Source organism: Callorhinus ursinus, unplaced genomic scaffold (genome assembly GCF_003265705.2).
Source record: "Callorhinus ursinus isolate GAN/ISIS: 27379988/994484 unplaced genomic scaffold, GSC_fseal_2.0 scaffold65, whole genome shotgun sequence".
Classification (NCBI taxonomy): Eukaryota; Metazoa; Chordata; class Mammalia; order Carnivora; family Otariidae; genus Callorhinus; species Callorhinus ursinus.
Window position 1 is genome coordinate 3,247,277 of NW_027397127.1, and position 22,274 is coordinate 3,269,550.

Genomic DNA, 22,274 nt, shown 5'->3' on the forward strand with positions numbered 1-22,274 from the left:
TTAAGATTTTATTTATTTATTTGACAGAGAGAGTGAGAGTGAGAGAGCACAAGCAGGGGGAACAGCAGAGGGAGAAACAGGCTCGCCGCTGAGCTGGGAGCCTGATGCGGGGCTCGATCTGAGGACCCCAGGATCATGACTTGAGCCAAAGGCAGACGCTTAACCCACTGAGCCACCCAGGTGCCACTAAAAATATTTTTCAAAAGATCAGGACCCACTGGAAAAATTGGAAAATAATCAACGGCAATTTGTATCAAATCCTATGATATAGTTGATGTCAATCTGGTTCCCCTCACATGGTCCTCTGCCTTGGTTTAGTCACTAAGGTTTCTGCATCTGGGTTCTCAGCCCTGTCCAGAAACCATTACCATGCTACCCAAACTCACACTGGTTATGTGATAAACAATGACATGGAAAATTCTAAATCAGTTTGGCAGCATCCTCTTCCCAGTAAAGCAATCTACAAGAAAAATTTAATTTAAAAATTACCTGGTGACTATAAAAAATGAACCAATATCCTAAAGAGATATTTGTATCAGCTCCACCATAGGGCTATCTGCCAAGCTAACTACACTCACATTGGCAGATTGGGGTTCTATTCCTCTATGTGGTCTTAGACACACAATGACCAACCCTTCACTTCTGACATTTTTCCCATCTCCATAATAACCTACATCTTCTGATTTACTTATTTTTGACTCGCTGCATCATCTTCGCTACTGTCCTGGGAAGTGTCGTATCTTAACTGTGCACAGAATGCCTTCACAGAGGGCTAGCTCCCCAAAAGCCACCCACAGCATATGCCCTTCCTATCTTGGCTTCTTTTGCCTCCTCCTTCATGCTTAATATGTATCCAAAGGTGCGCCTTACTTTTGGAGTCAGTGACCCCCATCATTCATTATACTCGTACTTTGCAAAGGAAAGTGTATGGAATGATTCATTTACACTTTGTCACCACCAAGATTTGAGAAGAATGCCTTTCTAGGTTTCCTCCACCTAGAAACCTAAAATTATAAACTCTCACTACTTATGGAGTTAGCTATATGTATTTTCTCATAGACTTAGCTCTTGTCTTTTTGAAAAATTAAGAGCCCCCATCTGATGCGAAATCGAGAATGGTTTTATAGGCTTCCAAACCTTAAGTAATGCTATATAATGTTTATCTGGGTTTAATACCCAATAAAACCTATAATATATACTTATGATATATCTGAATATTCAGTGTTAGGATTGTTATAGATTTGTTTACTGATGTAATGAAACCAAATAGTTGATCTTTTGGTGGCTGGAGGTGAAGTAGTATAGTGGTTAACAGTATAGACTTCGGAGCCAAACTGCCTGGGTTCAAGTACTGGTGACTCTACTCCCTAGCTATATGACCTTGGACAAGGCACTTACCGTCTCTAAGACTGAGTTTCCTCAGGTGTAAATGGGAATAATTACTATGCCTACAGCACAGAACCATGGTGAGGACTAAATGAGATGCTCCAGCATGGTGCCTGGTGAAGTGGAATGTTGGGATTCAGAGCAAATAGTCAAGAAAGAATTCTTGAGATGTCTTCAGTGCAAAAAGGTGGTTTTCTTAAAGCACAGGGACAGGACCCATTGGCAAAAAGAGCTGCACTGAGGTTGTGCCAGGTGACCGACTATATACTTTCAAGTTGGGAGGGGGTTACGGACAGCACAACCTTCCAAGGTATTTTGGAAAGAAGGTTACCAGGACCCTGAGGGGGCTAGCTATGGTTAGGAAAATGTTATTTATTACTGTTTAATAAAACCTCAGTAATGAAACCCTTCAGATGTGTATCAGTGCGCCATATGCTTGGAGGAGGATGCCAAAATACATCTTGGGGGGCAGAGATAAAGGAACTTTCCAAAGGAATGTCTATATGTTTAAAGTAGACACACAGGATCCTGGGGGGGTTGGGACAATGTTAAGCCAAGATGGCCTTTTGCTCTTAGCAAAGTGTCAACATCCAGGCAGCTGAGCTCCCAGAGGAAGGTCACTCTGCCTGTTTCAAGGCCTTGTCAATGGGCTATAATTAGTAAGGAAATGTAATTTTTCTTTTGCCTTTGTGTCCCATGTCACCTGGTATATAGAAAGGGTTTGATAACCAGTAGCCATTAGTATTATTTTTATTCTATGTTAATCAGGCTAATGCTGGCCATTGTTATATACGTTATGGATTTTTATATATCAATATTGACTTTTTTTAAATACCACGTGGGTTCTGTAACATTGTCTCCAAATAAGTTTTGTCCATTTTTGTCTTCCAACCTGGATTATATAGACTTTGGCCTTGAAATCAGCAGAGATGATCTAGCAAATCTTAATTCTGATGGTTCTGTTTTTATCAGACTCTGGGAAACATTATTTCCCATCTGATGCCAAAGTAGCTCATGTATTATCTCCCCTACTAGCTAATTGACCTTACAGATAAGGCAGAGTGGGCAGCTGGTAATGTGACATGATTAGATGCCGGTGTTCTTCATTTTTTGAGTAATACAGAGAATGAAATTTCTTTTCCGAAAAAGATTGAACATTGATTCTATCTGGCATGTTAGGGGTGGGGGAGGAGGGGATCCAGCAGGTAGCAAAAGAAGTATTACAGTTTCACTAAATCCAGGCACAAGATGGGAGATTTGTTTCCAACATGATGCTATCAGGCCAGCTTCATGAGGTAGTGCCAGTTGGAGAGGTTTGGCCTATGACCAGATGACATTGTGGGTATGAATGAGGTGGCTCCTGATAAGGGTCTGCCCATTAATTACAAATGGGGGGTTTAATTTCAGAAGCTTGTGATAAACTCCAGCAAGGGCACCTGCCTAAGGCTGGTAACAATAAGGTTCAGAAAAATTCCAATTAGCAGATTATGTCCAGTGATGAGGTTAAAATGAATGTAGCTTTTGGGTCCCTTGAATACAATAACTTTGTAAAAGCTCCAGCCAGTCTTGAGAGTGGGGAAGGTAGAGTATTATCTATTCCTCTGTATCCTGTGGCAATGGAATTTAGGTAAAAATATAAAGAAGCTGACTTTAGCTCATTCTGTTCACTGTACTGCATTTTATGTGATGATCCCTGAGCGTAGCGACTCTGTTCTGTGCTCATTAATCCGAAAGGATCCTAGAATATAATGCTAGCTTTTCAACAGGGAGACCTAGGGCAGATCCAGGGGCAAACTCATTAGTGTCTGAATGCAAAGTCCCAGGGAGAGGCGGACAAGGTAACTTCTTTAGTGGCCTTGCCCTAAATTAGCCACATTATTGCAAATTTTAAAACTCAGTCAAGTCAGTTTATGCAGCAGGTTTCTATAGAAATACAGTTGTAGATAATGTGAACGAAATCTAATTTCTTGGTGTGTTGATTTCCTTCCCCTCCCCCCTTTTCCTTTTAAAAATCATAATTTTTAATGGGAAGCGCAAGATCATTCAGTATAATTTTGGAGGCCAAAGAGAAGACAAAACTTGGTAAGAAAAGAATAAAATGGAATTTTCCACCTGACCTCAGTCTCAACACAAAATGGCTGTTAAAGGATAATTTAAAAAAAGAAAGGTTAAACCATGATTCTTATACAAATTTAAAGTAAACATGTGTCAAAGAATTTATTTAATTTATTAATTACTGAGGGATCCAGGAGGCCAGGGGTCTGTAAGCTATGGCCTACAAGCCAAATTCTGCCTGTCACCCGTTTTCGTAAATGAAATGTTATGGTGCACAGCCACACCCATTCATTTCCATATTGCCCATGGCTGTTTTCCTGCCACAGTGGCAGAGCTGTAGGGCTCACAAAGCCTAACCTATTTACCATCTGGCCTTTTATGGAAAATTTACTGACCCCTGATATAGGCCATCAGGAATGCTGAAAAAAAATTTACAAATAGATGCAAAGAAATTTACAAACAGATGCTTAAGGCAATGATCAATTGGATTTCACCAAACAAGAAATATTTGCATGACACTTACAGCCTTGTAAAATAGCTCAAAGACAGTGAAAGCCCAGATAATCCAGAAAATATACAAGACCTGGACTATTAAACCAGTTACATGAAACTCAGATTAAGATCCAGGGAGAGGGCGCCTGGGTGGCTCAGTTGGTTAAGCGACTTCCTTCAGCTCAGGTCATGATCCTGGAGTACCGGGATCGAGTCCCGCATCGGGCTCCCCGCTCAGCGAGGAGTCTACTTCTCCCTCTGACCCTACTCCCTCTTGTGCTCTCTCTCTTTCACTCTCTCTCTCAAATAATCTTAAAAAAATAAAAATAAATTTGAATGGTAGGGAATTTAAATTTAAAATAAATAAAATTTTTTAAAAAATAAATTAAAAAAAAAGATCCAGGGAGAAATCCTGTTTGACAAATGAGGGCACAAGTGGGGAAGAAGCTGGGATTCAGAAACTAACAGAAAAAAGAGTGCCCTAATGCAGGGCCCCTGTGATTGGAATTTGGAATGGAAGAGGCTGAGACTGGCTACTTGAGCACATCCTACACTTCAAGCTTCACTTGCTCTGGAAATGGGCTGGGCCCAGTCTTTGGGGTAGATCAGCAGGCAGAGCTACAGGGGAGCTGGGGCAGGCTGAGGCTGATCCTGTTTACTCCCTTGGTTTCAACTACTCTTATAGGCTGAAGACCCTCACACCTGTATTTTCAGCCTTGACCTTTCGTTCAAGATTCATACCAGAGTTAGACAATTTCCTGCTACTGTTCCAGTAGGTACTTCAAATTCAACATGTCCAAAATTGAATTTGTTTTAATGCCAAACCTGCTCTTCCTCCTGTATCAACTATCTCAATTAATGACACCACTATTCAACCAAGCATGCAACATCCTTGATTTCTGCTCCCTCCAGTACTACCTGACACATCCAGTGAACATCTTAAATCTGCTCTGTCCTATCTCTAGTGTCTAGTTTAAGATCCCACCATCTCTTCACCTAATGAGATCTTTTAACTAGTCTCATCTTTCTGAAACTCAGTCCAGTGATAGGCTGGCGCTGGCTTACACTGGGCCGTGAGAGCTGGTTGTACACATTGCTTCCCAGCTCTGGGTTCTATGATGTCATATTGGTAGCATGAAATTGGCCACAATGGGAATACACCACAGAAATTGGCAAACACTACAAATCAAGATTTTTTTTTTTTTTTTTATGGAGAGCTTCTTATTAAACATTTACCAGCACATTTAACTGCCCCAGTCTTGGGCCAAACTGATCTTTGTAAAACACTTGTTCAACTATGCCACTCTCTTGATTAAAACTCTTCAGTTAGGGGCCCCTGGGTGTCTCAGTCGGTTAAGCATCCAACTCTTGGTTTCAGCTCAGGTCATGATCTCAGGGTTGTGAGATCGAGCCCCCTGTCAGGCTCCTAGCTGGGCATAGAGCCTGCTTAAGATTCTCTCTCTCTCTCTCTCTCTCTCTCTCTCTCTCCCTGTCTCTCTCTTTCCATTTGCCCCCTCTCCTCCTCCCTCTCTAAAAAAAAAAAGAAAACAAAAAGACAACTCTTCAGTAGCTCCCCATGGCCAACAGGTAACATTAAATTCCTTCACATAACATAGGAGGCTTTTCATCATCAGGCCTCTGCCTAAATGTTCAGCTTCCTCTCCTACCCCTCCTTCATCTCCTAAGTTATATGCTAGCTCAAAGGTCATAAACTGGTTCACTCAAGCCTAAACTGCCTCGTATATGTATCTTGTTGGGACCTCACACTATCTTTAGCTTTTTTAGCTAACATTTAAAACTTTAAGAAATTCTACCCTGAAAGGGATTAAGAGGTACAAACTTTCAGTTAGAAAACAAAGCATGGGAATGTAATGCACAGTACAGGGAATACAGTCCATAATATCATAATAACTTTCAATGGTGACAGATTGTAACTCTACTTATCATGGGGATCATTTTTATCATGTTTCAAAATATCAAATCCCTATGATATACACCAGAAACTAATAGGATATTGTCTGCCCGTTTTACTTCAAGTTAAAAAAGGACGCTATTTGACAACAAAATAAGAAATTCTACAACAAAATCCATTATTTCTGACTTCTCTCAAGCACAAGATTGGGCCCTCGTGCATGCTTATAACAATTTTATAACAACAAGGAGTGCAGCAGCAAATACCCCCTTTGAGAGAGCATGTGCTCTACAGTTCACTAGTCCCTGTCATCCACTCATCCAGATTATGCACATGCACCCACACGTAACCTTCATTTCTGTTACCTACTGTTATAGACCATATCACAAAGTCCTGAGTATTATCAGAAATCTCTCACCCTCATTATAGAATCTATCTTTACCATGGCTGTCCTGATGATAGCTCATGGTCCCTTCCCTAGAAAGGGAAAGGCAGCAGGATGAAAAAAGCAGCAGCAGAGAAAGGAAGAGGAGTATAAATCTGTGGTCTTTGCGTCAGAGTCTCCACTTTAAAACACCCAAATTGCGAAAATGGCAGGCAGGGACTGTCCTAGGTTGGGAGACCTCAGGATATTCCCTATAAAGCCCATTTGCTAACCCTCCTTAGTCTTGGAATGTCTACTACCTTCTCAGATGGACATGAGAAGGAAAGACCCAAGGAAATTATCTCTCATTGACTCAGATTATGGGAGCCAGCCAGGTTTGTAAATGACTCAATTTCTTAATTTGAGAATAGAAAACTTTTTTTTTTTTTTTGCCCAGTGCCTGTTGTGTGTCTAGCGCTGTACTAGATGCTAAAGGGAAAACAAAAGCAGTCTAAGACAGCTCTGTCTTAGACTCGCAACCTTATTGATGAAGCAAGAAATGCATATGTGAATAATTAAAGAAAAACATAAGGGGACAGCATTAGAAAAGTGAGATCTTGGATGTAACCTAGTGCCCACAACATCTGGGTGGTCAGTAAGAGGTAGGATCAAGTTAAGAGGAGGAGCTATTGAAGAAGCCAGGCCTCACAATGGCCCTTCACTGGCAGAGAGATGGGGAGATCCCCCACACATGGGGGATCCCACAAGACTATATACCCAGAGAGCAATGAGTGAGATGAGGGTGGCAACCTGCGAATAGTAAGGTTGACTGGAGAGTGGGAAGACATGGTTGATCATTGTAGACCAGTTTTCTTTTAAAAAAGATTTCCTCTCTTGTGTCACATACTCAGAAAGTCAAATAGAGAATCAGAGGCTCCTTGTTGAGCACCACATCCAAGACAATGGAATCAGATGGCTCCAGAAAACATTTCATTTTCTAAGCATAGACAGCAACCTTTCAGTTCCGTGGCACAAGTGGGGCTAAGCAATAGTTACATGTACCATTGTCTGTCTTGGACAGGCTTGTCAGCACTGGCATAGAGGGACAGAAAGAAGAAAGAGTAAGAAAAGTAGAAAGAGCAAGGAAGTGGGGGGAGAGAGGACAGGAAGAGCACCATGGTAGGGAGGATGTATTCCTCCAATCCAACCCAGGGAATCCTGTGCGACGGGCTATCCTCCCTCCACCCACCACCTCCTGCCTCTGGATCATAGAGAGACTGAGAAACGCTTCTGTCCACTGGGAAGGGGCAGATTTCCAGATCTGAGCTCCTTTCTTCTGAGCAGACTGTGACATATTGCTCACTTACCATCTCCCCCAAATCAAGGTTTTATGTCGGTTGTTGTGTTTATGTATTTTACTGGGCCCACTCAGACGTACTTCTTCCTCAGCCTGGAGGCTTATGTTAATTTCTGAGATTATTCTTTCCTGTGTCCAATTTACTTTATGAGCCAGTTGCTCTCTTCCTGCTGTCTTGTTTGTAGCTGCTTCCTCTAAATGTTTAACAATGCCGTCTCACGGCTCCATCCAAGTAATTGATGACCAATGTGCATCCAGTTCTCAACTATTCAGAGGCTGACGCAACCACTCCATGATAGAAACAGATTTCTTGTCAGTAGGTATAAAAATTCAGGGGCGCCTGGGTGGCTCAGTCAGTTAAACGTCTGCCTTCGGCTCAGCTCATAATCCCGGGGTCCTGGGATCAAGCCCCGCATCCGGCTCCCTGCTCAGCGGGGAGCCTGCTTCTCCCTCTCCCACTCCCCCTGCTTGTGTTCCCTGTCTCGCTGTGTCTATCTCTGTCAAATAAATAAATAAGATCTTTAAAAAAAAAAAAGAAATGAAACAGATTTCTTGCAAATTCCTCCCCCTTCTTCTCCTCCAACCCTCTCCCACTTCCCGTTTTCTGATCACTTTCCTGTTTGTGAATCCTTCATCCAAGGTGAGAAGGAAGCAAAGATGATGACAAAATGTAACACATCCTTTTGTCTGTTCATCAGGAACCGCCATGTTCTAAAAAACGTTTTTTAAGGGCGCCTGGGTGGCTCAGATGGTTAAGCGTCTGCCTTCGGCTCAGGTCATGATCCCGGGGTCCTGGGATCGAGTCCCGCATCGGGCTCCCTGCTCCTTGGGAGCCTGCTTCTCCCTCTGCTTCTCTCTCTCTCTCTCTCTCCCTGTCTCTCATGAATAAATAAATAAAATCTTTAAAAAAATAAAAATAAAAAACGTTTTTTAAGAGTAAAGAGAAACTATTAAGTAAAACATATTTGTCTATTCCGTGAGAATCTCAATTATCCATGTTTTGTTCTCCCCAATGCAAATGAGTATTTGGATGTGTTTTCTTCGAAGCATATTAAGATCAGTATTTCACAATTTCCTGGAATCCTATCCATGCTTTTAGTGCTCAGCTCCACCCTTCCGTGAAGCCTCCTCTGACTCTTCCATCCTCCTTATTCCTTAGCTCTAGATCCTACCACACTGAGACTCTTCTGTGGGTACAGAGCTGCCTCCATTTCCCTATTACACTGAGAATACACTGGGTCCCAAAACACACATTTTAAAGTCAAAAGATTTTTTTATTCATTGATCGGGTTCTGCAAACTCACCTAAAAATGCTCCTGAATGCCCAAAGAACCCCAGACCTTCCTCCAATAGCTGCTATTTACACCAAGCATTACATCATAGACAGAATGATGTTATCAAAGGTCCCTTTTGCTATTGTTAACACTTCATCCAAGCCAAGAGGTCATTTACAGAGCACTTCTTTCTGACAATAATAGATTCTCTCTACCTTGCTGGGACCTACAAGAAGTTGGAGGAACACTATCTGGCCTTGGTCTTTGGTCCCCTAATGTCCTATATACATACAAAGTCAATGGAACCACTTGAGATTGTCTTTTCTTCAGCATCCGGAGCTTGATTTAGTGGTATGGTCTTTAAAAGTACTGGTTGTCTTTAGCCTTTCAAATATTCCTGCAGTCTCTACTGCTCATTTGGAACTGAACACATGCTACTATGTACTCCTACTTACCAATTTTACGTAAGTCTGATCTACCCAACTAAGCTCCAGAAGGTCAGGGAAAATGCCCCTTACTTCTCTAGAACCCCCATCATGCCTCAGACAGAACTGGGCATATTGTGGTTGCATAATTTTCAGAACCAAGCTCGAGTCCTACTGCCTGGGTTTGAATCTTGGCTCAATTACTAGAAACTATGTAACCTTGGGTATGTTCTTTAACTTCTGTGTGCCTCAGCTTCTTCATTTGGGGAGAATATTTACCTCACAAGGTCATGGGGATTAAATGAGTAAATACACATAAAGTGCTGTGTGCCTGGCATATGGCCAGTACTCCACAAATAGCTATGGCAATAAGGGGAATTGACAAGAGAACAGTGACTCCAATTCCCAAATCACTAACATTGGATGGGCCCTATGCTCCCTCTCTCTCCCAGGCTTAATCATGCCCTTTATGATTTTATTTTATTGTACCTAGGTCCCCACCCTCATGATGGATACCCAATTCTCTGAGTTCACACCAGACATCACTCCCATCATGCTGGCCGCCCACACCAACAACTACGAGATCATTAAATTGCTTGTCCAAAAGCGAGTCACTATCCCACGGCCCCACCAGATCCGCTGCAACTGCGTGGAGTGTGTGTCCAGTTCAGAGGTGGACAGCCTGCGCCACTCCCGCTCCCGGCTGAACATCTATAAAGCTCTAGCAAGCCCCTCGCTCATTGCCTTGTCAAGCGAGGACCCCATCCTAACTGCCTTCCGTCTGGGCTGGGAGCTCAAGGAGCTCAGCAAGGTGGAGAATGAGTTCAAGGCCGAGTATGAGGAGCTCTCCCAGCAATGCAAGCTCTTTGCCAAAGACCTGTTGGACCAAGCTCGGAGCTCCCGGGAATTGGAAATCATCCTCAACCATCGAGATGATCACAGTGAAGAGCTTGACCCTCAGAAGTACCATGACCTGGCTAAGCTGAAGGTGGCAATCAAATACCACCAGAAGGAGGTAAGCTGAGATTTTCTCTGCTTTCAGGAAAGCTTAAGTCATCCAGAGTCCCATGCAGCAGAATGAGAGTCGACATTTTTTTCTACCATTTAGTCCTCTCACAATTGAATGGTTCAACAGGCCTCAACGAAACAGAGAGGCTCATTTTCCAAGGTACATACGGCCTCCACATATTTTCTTTTATAGACAGATAAGTAGGGAAAAATACTGACCATCTGATTTGTTGAGGGGAAAGTACTCATTCTTTCAAAAAATGCTTATTCAGCACTGTTCTAGGAGTTTGGAATACAAAAAACAGGCATTGACACTGCCTTCATGAAGCTTACAACCTAGTTGTAGACATTACGTAAATGATCACATTAGTGAATATGTAATTACAAGCAACTTAATTGATCTGAAGGAGAACTTCTATGAGAACACGTAACAAATGACCCCATCCTACATACTGGGGCCATGGTGGTCAGTAATCATAGAGGGCTCATGGTCTGGATGCTTTTGGAAATGAATTATTATTGTTTTTATAATTTATTTTTTATTAACATATAATGTATTGTTTGTTTCAAGGGTACAGGTTTGTGATTCTTCAGTCTTACACAATGAACTGTTATTGTTACTAGCATCTTTGATTAAAGGAATCTAAAACACTAAGGTCATGTTTCATAACTGTGGCTCCCTAGTCCACTTTATATGAATACTTATGTTAAACTCAAAAATCCCTCTTGAGATGCTTTCAGCATTTTACTAAGGTTTTTAAAATGCAGTTGTGACAAGGGGTAAAGGATTCAGTGGTTTTTCTTACCTTGCTAAAACGCAGTTCCATCCTTCAGAGGTATAATGGAGATCACCTCCAAAGATTCGTTATTACCCTGAAGAGACGGGACATTTAAGACTGATGGATGGTTGTATCTGTCAATACAAATAACTCCCAAATAACTAAAGGAACTAGAGGTTATTTTTTTTTTTATGTTTTTGTTGTTTGGTTGGTTGGCTGTGGTTGGTTGGCTGACTGGCTTGTGAGCTAAGGGTTATATAGGCAGAAGAAAAACAAGTTTTAAATATGGACTGGAAGAATAGGGTCCTTGAAAAAATAAGTATATACCCAATACAAAGGCTCAATACCTCTAGTCTATTGAAATAAGTCTATCAATACAAGAACACAATAGTTGGGGTGCCTGGGTGGCTTAGTTGGTTAAGCATCTGCCTTTGGTTCAGGTCATGATCCCAGGGTCCTGGGATCGAGCCCCGTGTCAGGCTCCCTGCTCAGCAGGCAGTCTACTTCCCTCTCTCCCTCTGCCCTGCTCAATCCCCCTACTCATGCTCACACTCTCTCTCACTTGCTCTCTCTCTCAAATGAATCAGTATCTTAAAAAAAAAAAAGAACACAATAGTCAACTTTGATGTAAAAAAAATCATTGTAAAAATCTAATTGGGTAAGAGTGGGTTAGTAGTGTTCAGAATTACATAACCCCCTCAGGAACAAAATCTTAGCCTTAGTGGAATATAATTTACTATTTCCTGGAAGGCTTTTTCATTGTTGGTTTTTCCTCATTACTATTCCTACTTGCACTGGAGTGGACTCCCACAAAGAATCTAACTAGGTGCTTAAAAAAAAAAAAAAAAAAGCCCAGAAGAGTGAAACAAAAGCTGATTCCAATCTACAACTTTCACATGGAATAAAAGAAGAAAGCTCTAATCTCTTAGAAAACAGGTGTAAAACTATTGGAAAATCTTTACATGTCACACAGACTCTCAGGTATTGTCATACAGACATTTTTCAGATATTCCTAAAAAGTCCTGATTTCATATATTGTCCCATTGTCAGATATATTATACCAAAGTCTTTGAAAATTTTATTACTGTATTTCTTCCTTATTACCATTGAAGGTAGACAGAAAAATTATTATAACTCATTTTACAAACAAAAAAGGACTATATTTCAGAGATTTGTTCAGGATTATCTGACAAAGCCAGAAGTAGAACTTTCAACTCCTGGTACAATACTGTCTCTGAGTGTAATCCATCTTCTGCCACGTGGGCTTCTTTTATGCTCGTTTGGGACCTCCAAATTCACCACCAGGTAATTTAAGATGAACACAAGTTCTTTGATTTATGAATGAAAGTTTATTAGTTAAAATCTGTTAAAGCACATAGCAATAAAACGGTGTGGATCAATAACAAGGATGATATTCAATTCTAATTTAATGTCTGGCATTAATCATCACATAAGGATACAATTATGTAGTCGCAACATCTCAAGCAAGTTAGCCAAAACACCCAAGGATAAAGACTAATGCTTCCCAATTCATTGCCATCTCCCAACTTTTCTCCCTTGGTTTTCACACCCTCAAGCTTGTCTCAGAATGACGAGCCTGTCTCCCTCTCTATCCCTCCGTGCCATACAAGAACTGGCTTTGGTGTTAGTCTCAAGAAGATCCAGAAAAGGGCTAGTTTAAATAAAGGACCAGCCATTCTCTCCATTCTCCTGGAGGAGAAATCCAGGATTCCAATCAGAGGTATCCAATAGGTGGACTGCCAAGTTAAGTAATATATCTCCTTCTAATTGGGCTTTTAAGTGCATGACCTGTGTGGATCGCCAACCAGCTATTTCTATCAATATCAACGACTTAGGGTTGGCTGATCTGCATAGGATAAAAGCACGGCTTTGTTCATAAACCTGCTTAGGAACTAACTCTATACCATGGCTTACCATCCTAAATAGCTGCATGACTATTCTATACAACTTACTGCTTTTCTTCTCTCGCCTGAAAATACTTCCTTACTAGCTCTTATTTCTAAGTATTTTATTATTGCCTACACTTACTTCTTATCACTCTCTCCTGAAAATATTTCCTTACTAGCTCTTATTCCTAAGTATTTTATTATTGCCTATACTTACTTCTTACCACTATCAACCTAATCATACTTAATATAACAACTCATTGTTTGGAGCGGGTTTACATCTTTTTTTTTTTTTTTTTGCGGGTTTACATCTTTTTTTTTTTTTTTGCGGGTTTACATCTTAACAGTTCTTAAACACATGTAATCACACAATCAAAGCAAACATCCAATATATTTTATCTAATCCTGAGGTGCCATTGTAGTACAATCTTTCCACATGACTCATCTGCCAGGAGGCTAGCCAGCTTCACATATTATGAGGTTGTAGCATCTTCCAGCTTTGACACATAAGGACCATGTTGAGCATTAGTTGCTTTATAGGGCTGGTTCAAGCTTTATCTTGTTTCAAGGTCTGGAGTAGTCCCACAGATTTCTCTTGATGTATTTTGATGGCCAGCTTTAGTTAGTATGCTTGCTTGTGTTCTCTCATTAATATTAACAGTTTTAATGAGCTCACACTAATCTGTTATAACATCTATATTCCAGAGTTCTACATAGGGGAACAGCTACCGTTCGGTATCAATCATATTTGAAGAGCACCAGATCTGTCCATTTACAGTGAAATTGTTCGCTAAATAGAATTTGTAGCAGACTGATGGTCTCTCCTTGGATGTTTCCTGATCTTGCCCAAGTACTCCTGCTTTGGGTTTTATTTTGGCACAAAATTAGAGCCAATTTCCTAAAGTCCAAATTCCTAGTGGAGAGTATATATCTTCCCAGCTGTTTCCAAAACTTTAATTAAGGCACAGATTCTATCTTTTAACTTTTTTCCAATTCCTCTGTGATTCTTCTTGGTTGGACATACTGCAATAGCTAGAGTCCCCTACCCTAGGAAAGTAAGGCTCAATTTGTCCAATTAGTACAGCAGTGAGGTCCCTCAATCTGCTGTCTGGTCTGGCTTGTAATTACCCACGGTAGCTGCTTGATGATAGAACTTCTATTTCTCCTCTTTGTGTTTTTGTGCACCCATTTAAGTGTCCCGGATCCTCATCTACCCCACGTAGCAGTCTATTGTGGAACTTTCTCATAACAACATGTTTGAGTAGCTACCTAAGTGCCTCTCATTTTCAAAAGGATCTGTGGTAGCTTTTTTTTTTTTTTTTTTTGATACAGCAGTCTCCTTCTTTAATTTGTTACATATACTCACCCTGAAATTCAGTGGTGAAATTGACTTTGTTTCTCCTGCCACTGCTTATCCACATCAGATCTCTAATTTCCCCCACGTTTACCTTTAAAAAGCAGCTAATTATCCCTGTATGTAGACCTCACTTAGGATTAGATGCAGCATCTGTCATGTTGGTTAGTTATGAATCTATCTGTATTCAACGTATTTTTAATCTATTTGCTAATAACATGCTTTAGAACTCTATACGAATTGGGTATATTCTGGTTTCCACCAGCATGGATTAACTTCCACATGTCATTTCTTCACAATTTGAATGCGCCAATTTGCCCTAACTACTACTATGCCTTTACCTAGTTGTTGCCAACGTTGTTAAGATGCAAATGCCATTCTCTGGGAAGGAGGACCATAGTGTCCATGGGCTTGTCTGAAGGGTAGCTATTTTTCCAAATGGAAGCAAGATTACTATATGGCATGGAATTAGTATGAGCAGTGAATTTCCCACACATTTATTGGGTCTCTTTCTATTTTGATATGGGGAGGGGGGTCCTCCAACTATTGCATTTTAGCCTTCTGGTATTTGTAGAATTATTAGGGCTAAATACCAGTCCATATTTTATTCAAATTCATTATTGCTCCCATTTGTCAACAGTTAAGATTTCTATGTCCAGGTGGCAACAGGTACCCTATAATAAGCCTATCAGCTATTCTTTATAAATCTAGCTATACCCAAGAAGATACACTTTATCCACTTCTATTTGTGGACCATCACATCTGAGCCAATGCCATAAGGGTTTGACTCCATTGGTGAACACTCTTCATGGGGCTCTGTTTAGACCTGTTAGTAGTACTACTACTCCTCTCATTGTTATTTGATGTAATTCGTCCTTTCCATTTGGGGAACAATATTGAAGACTAGTTGTAGTGTGGGTCATCATTTGAGGGAATAATCCTGCATTGGAACCTCTTGGCCTCAGCTTTTTCAAAGGTTTCTCCCTGGCAAAAGTTATCTGAAAACCTTTCTACAGTTTTATTATCTGATAGATGGTGCTTTTTCAGAATTGCTTCCCCTAGTCTGCTCTAGCATTCTTTGGTTGACACATCCTCTCCTAAAGGCCTAGTGAGGAGTTACATCTTTTCAAATAAAAGTGTCCCAACGCTGTCCTGTCAGTGTGATGTATTCATTACAATACCATCTTGGGGGATATTCTCCTTTTGGTTTCCATTCGCAGAATGATGACACTGGGTTCCAACACATGATAGAGTCCATGAGGTCTTCACTCCATTGTTAGGTGAGGAGTTTCTTTTTTTGGTATTATTTGCTTCTGTTATTAGGAACCCCAACAGGAGAACAAGAACAGGTAGAGAAAGAGCCATATGGCTAAAGTCAGAGCTTTTAAAAGAAATATAAAGAAGAAAAGAGACCAGCTTCTACTGGAAGTAAATCTAGTATTACTTGTTCTATAAGCTATTAGTAATGAAAATGTACAGAACTAGGAGAAAACAAACATTGTTAATACTCAGAAAAATCAGAATCTATTTAAAACAGAAAAACAATCACTGCTCACATGCTGCTGGGGGCCAATTAGGTCTTAACCACTTCTTAGGTCCTCATTTACACTGGAGAGTACATCTTCATATAAGTCTTCCACATCTAACATCGCTTGATCTATGTCAAGGATTAGGTCTTCATCTTCTCTTGGTGTAAGTATTGAGTCTAAGTCTGAGAAATCAGCAAGGTCTGGGAGCGAAGATTCCTCAGGAGATGCACCCACTTCTATCTCTTCTGCTCTATCATTTTGCTCTACACAATTTGGCTCTACACAAGGAACTTGTTCTTGTGCAATCAGCTGTACAAGCTCTTCAGCTATTCTTATTAACTGGGCTACACAATCAACAAGTCCAGTAATCAGCACGGGGATGGACACAGACTCCATGCCTCAACGATCTCCTCAGTAGATAAATATTACTGAAAGCTGTAGCAAATGGGCTCTTGGTGATAATGGATCCTATGGGGCTAGCAATGGTTCTATGGTTGGTTTGGCTGAGAAATGAAGCTGTTGATATGATCAAGTACAGAATGAGGCCAGTGGTCCTACAGCACTTTTTGATAAAGTTGGTGAACCTCCCACAAAACTTAACATACGATGCTCTTGTTTGTGTTGGCAGTAAACTGCTATTATAATGACCACCAGAGAGATTCCCACCGCCAAAAGAAAACAGCAAAGCAGATCTAATAATAGAAAAGAGAAATATAAAAATTATTATTCTTGAGCCTTTATCTGTCCTACAGGTTCTGGCTATAGGATAAGGTTGAAAGAGTATCCCTAGTTACCGATCCTCCTTTTGGATGGCCTTATGAGGATATACTACTCATGCTCTCTTTTCTTCACACTTCTCATCTTTCTCTCTTCTTAGAGGATTTGAGAATAAAGTGAGCATAGGTTTTTTGTCCATCTTTCTTGAACATTTCTATTGAGGAGGTTACATTCATTCAGAGTCTTTCAATTAAGTCTGTCTTTATTAGCACTTTACCTCATTGCCATTTATATCTGGTGCTGCTAAATTCTTTCTGTGTTTTAAGTCTTCCATTCATTAAGGTTTCCAATTGGCCCTGCAGCCTAGGGAATGTGTGAAATGAAAGTTCCACAGTCTGTGTCTTTTGCCAAATTTTGGACCTCTGAAATAAAAGTAGTTCCTTGGTCATTTCCTATTACTGCCAATACTGCATATCTAGCAGCTAGTTCCTTCAATTTTGTCTAAAGCCATTAACATACTATTCTCATCTGCATGTCTGGTGTGCTCTGCAAACCCTCTTCCTGAGGAAGTTTATACTTCTATATGGTAGTATTCTTTAATTAAAAATCTAAAGATTGGCCCAGTATCATCTACTTCACACATTAGTCTGGTTTAACATGCCCCACTCCTCTTAAAAATGAGTTTGTTGGGACGCCTGGGTGGCTCAGTTGGTTAAGCGTCTGCCTTAGGCTCAGGTCATGATCCCAGGGTTCTGGGATCAACTCCCGCAACAGGCTCCCTGCTCAAGGGGAGCCTGCATCTCCCTCTGCCTGCTGCTGCTCCCCTGGCTTGTGCGCTCTCGCTCGCTCTCTGGCAAATAAATAAAATCTTTTTTAAAAAAGAAAAAAATGAGTTGTTGAAGATGCAAGTTTTTAGTAATGTGACATGTCTCATATCGCTTACTCACTTGTTTGTTTGATTCATACATTTTCCCCCACTCTTTCCCCTCTGCTTACCTAGGACATTCATGTCCAAATGCCATGAGGCTTCACGGGCCCATTCTGTGACCTTAAATTGAACTGACAAGGGAGTTGAGTTGGGACTTGGAGTCCCCAGGACTGTAGAGTCCACATTAGTTTTGGGGGTCAGATTGTCTCTTCTTTTACTCTAAATAGATCATTCTGTCTTCCTGTTCTGACGAGTTGGTACATGTCCTACATGAATTGCTAAATTTCTTTCATTGATTTCTTTTCTTATCTCCCTTCACCAGATTGTTTTTCCTGCAATAGTCCAGTCTGTAATGTTCCATTTATTATAACATACATCTTCAGTCCATGGCTGATCAGTTTAGCTATATATTTTGACCAAGTGTTTCCTTGGGTACATATACACATTGAATTTCTAGCCGCCAGTCCTGCAAATGGGGCTGCTTTTATTTCTCTAGCCTCAGTTGAGCTTTTCCTAGTGGAAAGTATTAGGAAGCAGCCATCCATTTCACTCCTTTTAGGATATTGCCAAATCTATCAATGCCCTATTTCCATCAGTTCTGACCAGAGCAGGGCCCAGCAAACCACAGGCACTACCTCTGGCTAATTGTACTCCTTAGACCTTTATCAGAGTCCAGCAAACCACTGGCCAGATGAACTGTGATTTTCAGATGGAGCTTGCTGGTCTCCACGGGGCCTGCTTTGACCCACTCAGTTATATACTACCTCCACTTAAAATAAGTTCTTTCAGAACCATACTTTTTTTTTTTCCTTTTTGGTCTAAAATCCTGACAGTAGATGTGAAGCTTGCCTCGAGAAGGGTCACAACAATTATGACCAGAAGGCATGACTATGGTTGGAGATAACTTCTCATCTGAAATATGGGAGAATGGGCACTGGAGGTTATTTTATTAGCTTAAAGAATCTCTGCATTTTGACTAGAGAAAAATCAGTCTGGTGGAAGGAAATAACGTAAAGAAACTGTGAGAAGAATTTGGCATTAATGTAGACTATGGATCAGAAGGGAAACACAGAAGAAAGGCGTTTGTTAAATATTACTAGAGGAATACACTCACACAAAACCGATTTAACTTCTGGCTTCTCCTTCACCCAGGTGTTTTTTGTTTTGTTTTGTTTTTTTCCTCAGCATCTCTACCTCCCTCTAGGACTCTGACATTCCTCCTCTTGGTCAACAGACCTCCATTTATTCACCTATGTGTTTCATTCTATTTGACTCTCTCTGTATCTCCTTCTTCCACTATCCCTTCCCGGCATCTTGTCTTCTCTCTCTCCCTAAACTGGGAAAAATTTCAAAAATAAATTATATTCCACTTATTGAGTTGATACTGTATTGAAAAAGTTTTACATTATACAATCTAAATGTAAAAAGCAGAAAGGTGGAACATTTCATAGCTTGCTGTTTTATAAAGATAAATGTAGTTACTTTTTACTTATGCAAACCTTGATTTACTTCTTCAATCACTTGGTCACCTTTGAGTGGAAAATAATATCCTGACTTAGCCTTAACCCTGTTGACCATTGTGTTAACTAATCCACAATTCCTAGCTTCAAAGCATCTTGGAACCTAGGACCTGGGGGCTTGGAGAAGACAAGGAGGGTGTTGAGAAACTGCTAAGTACTGCAGTACTAAGAAAGAGTAAGACTATAGCATCAGCTTATTCCAGTTGTGATAATTTTAAAGCAAGTAACCCCTGAGACCTTAGGGCGCCTGAAAGGGGATATGTTGGATAGTTTGTGCCTAGCCCCAACTTACCCTAAGGGCCATTTTTTAAAATATATTTCTTAAGTCTTTTTGTTTTTATTTTTATTTCTTTTTTACTGGTATATAACATTAAACTAGTTTCAGGTATACAACATAGTAATTTGACATTTGCATATATTACAAAGTGGGATCACCACAATAAATCTAGTTGCCATCCATCACCATACAGCAGACCCCCCTTCACCCTTTTGCCCACAACCCAACCGCCTTCTGCTCTGATAACCACCAATCTGTTCTCTGTTATCTATGAGTTTTGTTTTGTTTTGCTTATTCATTTGTTTTGTTTTTTAGAGCTCACATGTAAGTGAAATCATATAGTATTTGTCTTTCTCTGCCCAACTTATTTCACTTAGCATAATACCCTCTAGATCCATCCATGTTGTTGCAAATGGCAAGATCTCTTTCTTTTTATGGCTAAGTAATATTCTGTTGTGTATATAAACCACATCTTCTTTTCTGAAATTCACCCACTGATAGACACATATGCTGCTTCCATACCTTGGCAATTACATAATGCTGCAATGAACATGGGGTGTGTGTGTCTTTTCAAATTAGTGTTTTTATTTTCTTCAGATAAATACCCAGAAGTAGAATTGCTATGTCATATGGTAGTTCTATTCTTGATTTTTTGAGGAAGCTCCATACTGTTTTCCATAGTGGCTATACCAATTTATATTTCCACCAACAGTGTTTAAGGGTTCCTTAAGGGCCCTTTTATTAGCTGTTCCCTCTGCCTGCAATCCCTTTCCCCAGGAAAAAAAAAAAAATGGCTTCTTGTCATTCTGTTCTCAGTTTAAATATCATCTCAGATTTCTCACCCTCCAACCTAAGAAAGCTCCCCTAACCATCCCTTTCTCGTTATGCATGCAGTACGTTTTTGCATTATGGTACCTATAGGCAGGAGGAAGGGACAACTTTCAGCTCTTTCATTCAGAAAATATTATCAAGTTGCAGCCATGAATGGAGATAGCAAAGGGTACAAAGATAAACCAATTCATCAAAACACACGGTAAATAAAATGAGCAGCAGTCCACAGACTGAGAGAAAATATCCATAAAACATCTATCTGACAAAGAACTTGTAACCAGAATATACAAAGAGCCCTACTGGGGGGTGGACAGTGGGTGAAGTGGGTGAATGGAGTCAAAAGGTACAAACTTACCATTATAAAATAAGTAAGTCACAGGGATGTAACGTACAGCATGGTGACTATAGTGAATAATATTGTATTGCATATCTGAAAGTTACTAAGAATAAATCTCAAAAATTATAACAAGAAAAAATGTTTTGTAACTATGTATGGTGACAGATATTACTGACATTTATTGTGGTGATCACTTTGCAATATATACAAAGACCAAATCATTCTGTCATATACCTGAAACTAATATACTGTTCTATGCCAATGATACCCCAATAAAAAAACAGTGCCCCTACAACTCAATAATAAAAAGATAAACCAATTAAAAATGGGCAGAAGATTTGGACAAACATTTCACAAAGGAAGAAAAATAAATAGCTAATAAGCACATGAAAAAATAGTCAACATCATTCGTCATCAAAGAAATACAAATTAACATCACAATAAGACACCACAACATACTAATTAACTGGTTAAAAATTAAAGACTGACAACACCAGATGTTGACAAAGCTGTAGAGCAACCAGAATTCTCACACATTGCTTGTGGGATATAAAATGGTACAACCTCTTTGAAACTGTCTGGCGGTTTCTTACAAAACTAAGCAAGCACCCACCTTGATCCCCAGCAATTTCACTCTGAGTTGTTTAACCAAGAGAAATTAAATTCACAAAAAGACTTTTAGAAGAATGGTTATAGCAGCTTTATGCATAATAGCAAAAAAAAAAGAAAACCAACAGTGGAAAAAGCCCAGCTGTCAATCAAAAGGAGAATGGATAAACAAAATGTGGTATATTCATACAATGTAATACTAATCAGCAAGAAAAAGAAAGCCACTACTGATAGGGACCATAGCATGAATGGATATCAAAAACATTATACTTAATAAAAGAAGCCAGACATGAAAGAATACATACTGTAAGATTCCACTCATATGCAATTCTAGAAAATGCAAAATGACCTATGATGGAAAAATTCAGAAAAGTGGTTGCATCTAGAGGAGAACTGATTGGGAAGAGGCATAAGAGAACTTTCTGGGGTGATGGTAATGATTATATGTTAGAATTTTGGGTTACAAAAATATGAATATGCATTTGTCAAAACTCATTAAATAGTACTCATAAGATTCGTGCATCTCACTGCATGTAAATTTTACTCCTTCTAAAAATTTAACCAAGCATAATCCCCAGCCTCAAGAACCATATATCAGATGAGATGACATGCCCATGAATAATTATTCTAATAAACGCTCACATTTGTAGAAGACCTATTATGTTTCTGTGAAATCCGCTTGTCTTATATTAGGACATTTCATCCTCACAGTAACCCTATGAAGTTACAGATGAAAGAATTGAGAATCAGAGAAATTAACAAACTTGCCCACAGTCACATGGTTAAGTAAAGATGCAGAACCAAAAGTCAGCCCAAGTCTGACTCCTGAAGTCCTATGCCGGAGGGCACCAATTCAGGTGGCTACATAGGAGCAAAATTTGCCTTACTCAGGCCAGAGCTGACATCTCATTCTGAGCAGGGAAAGAAATCTCATTTGCCATCCCTGGAAGCTGGCCGAATTCCAAGCTGACTATGAGCCCTAAGGCGGAGGGATGGCAACAGCCTGATTGGTGCCCTCAGGGATCCTCATCATCTGTGGAAGAAATGCTGTGTCCATTTTATCTGCCCTTCCACTGACCTACTGAATTGGCCCAAACACTCAAACTACTCACCTGTGATAGAGCTGAGATGGATGAGAAAGTCAAGGTTCCAGCCCGTGAATGTTTTCCGGACTTCCGCTTTCAAGCGGGGATGTGAATGCTCCTGTCACAAA

The 22,274-nt window shown here is 40.2% G+C and overlaps 2 protein-coding genes across 4 annotated transcripts in view; one reads left to right on the top strand and one right to left on the bottom strand.

The window, feature by feature from the left end:
• The window catches only part of TRPC5 (transient receptor potential cation channel subfamily C member 5), a 255,909-nt gene that overhangs the window by 151,158 nt on the left and 82,477 nt on the right, over window positions 1-22,274 (top strand). The window contains exon 4 of the mRNA XM_025853732.2: window positions 9,759-10,280. Within this exon, the coding sequence (XP_025709517.1) occupies window positions 9,759-10,280 (522 nt within the window). The remainder of the gene's footprint in view (window positions 1-9,758; window positions 10,281-22,274) is intronic.
• Window positions 12,401-22,274, bottom strand: part of TRPC5OS (TRPC5 opposite strand) — a 57,842-nt gene continuing 47,968 nt past the window's right edge. For all 3 annotated transcript variants that reach the window (XM_073885741.1, XM_073885740.1, XM_073885742.1), the window contains 2 exons: window positions 22,174-22,274; window positions 12,401-16,534 (listed from right to left, as the gene is read on the bottom strand). In XM_073885741.1, coding sequence (XP_073741842.1) covers window positions 15,894-16,238 — 345 coding nt within the window. In that variant the 5' untranslated portion in view covers window positions 16,239-16,534; window positions 22,174-22,274 and the 3' untranslated portion in view covers window positions 12,401-15,893. The remainder of the gene's footprint in view (window positions 16,535-22,173) is intronic.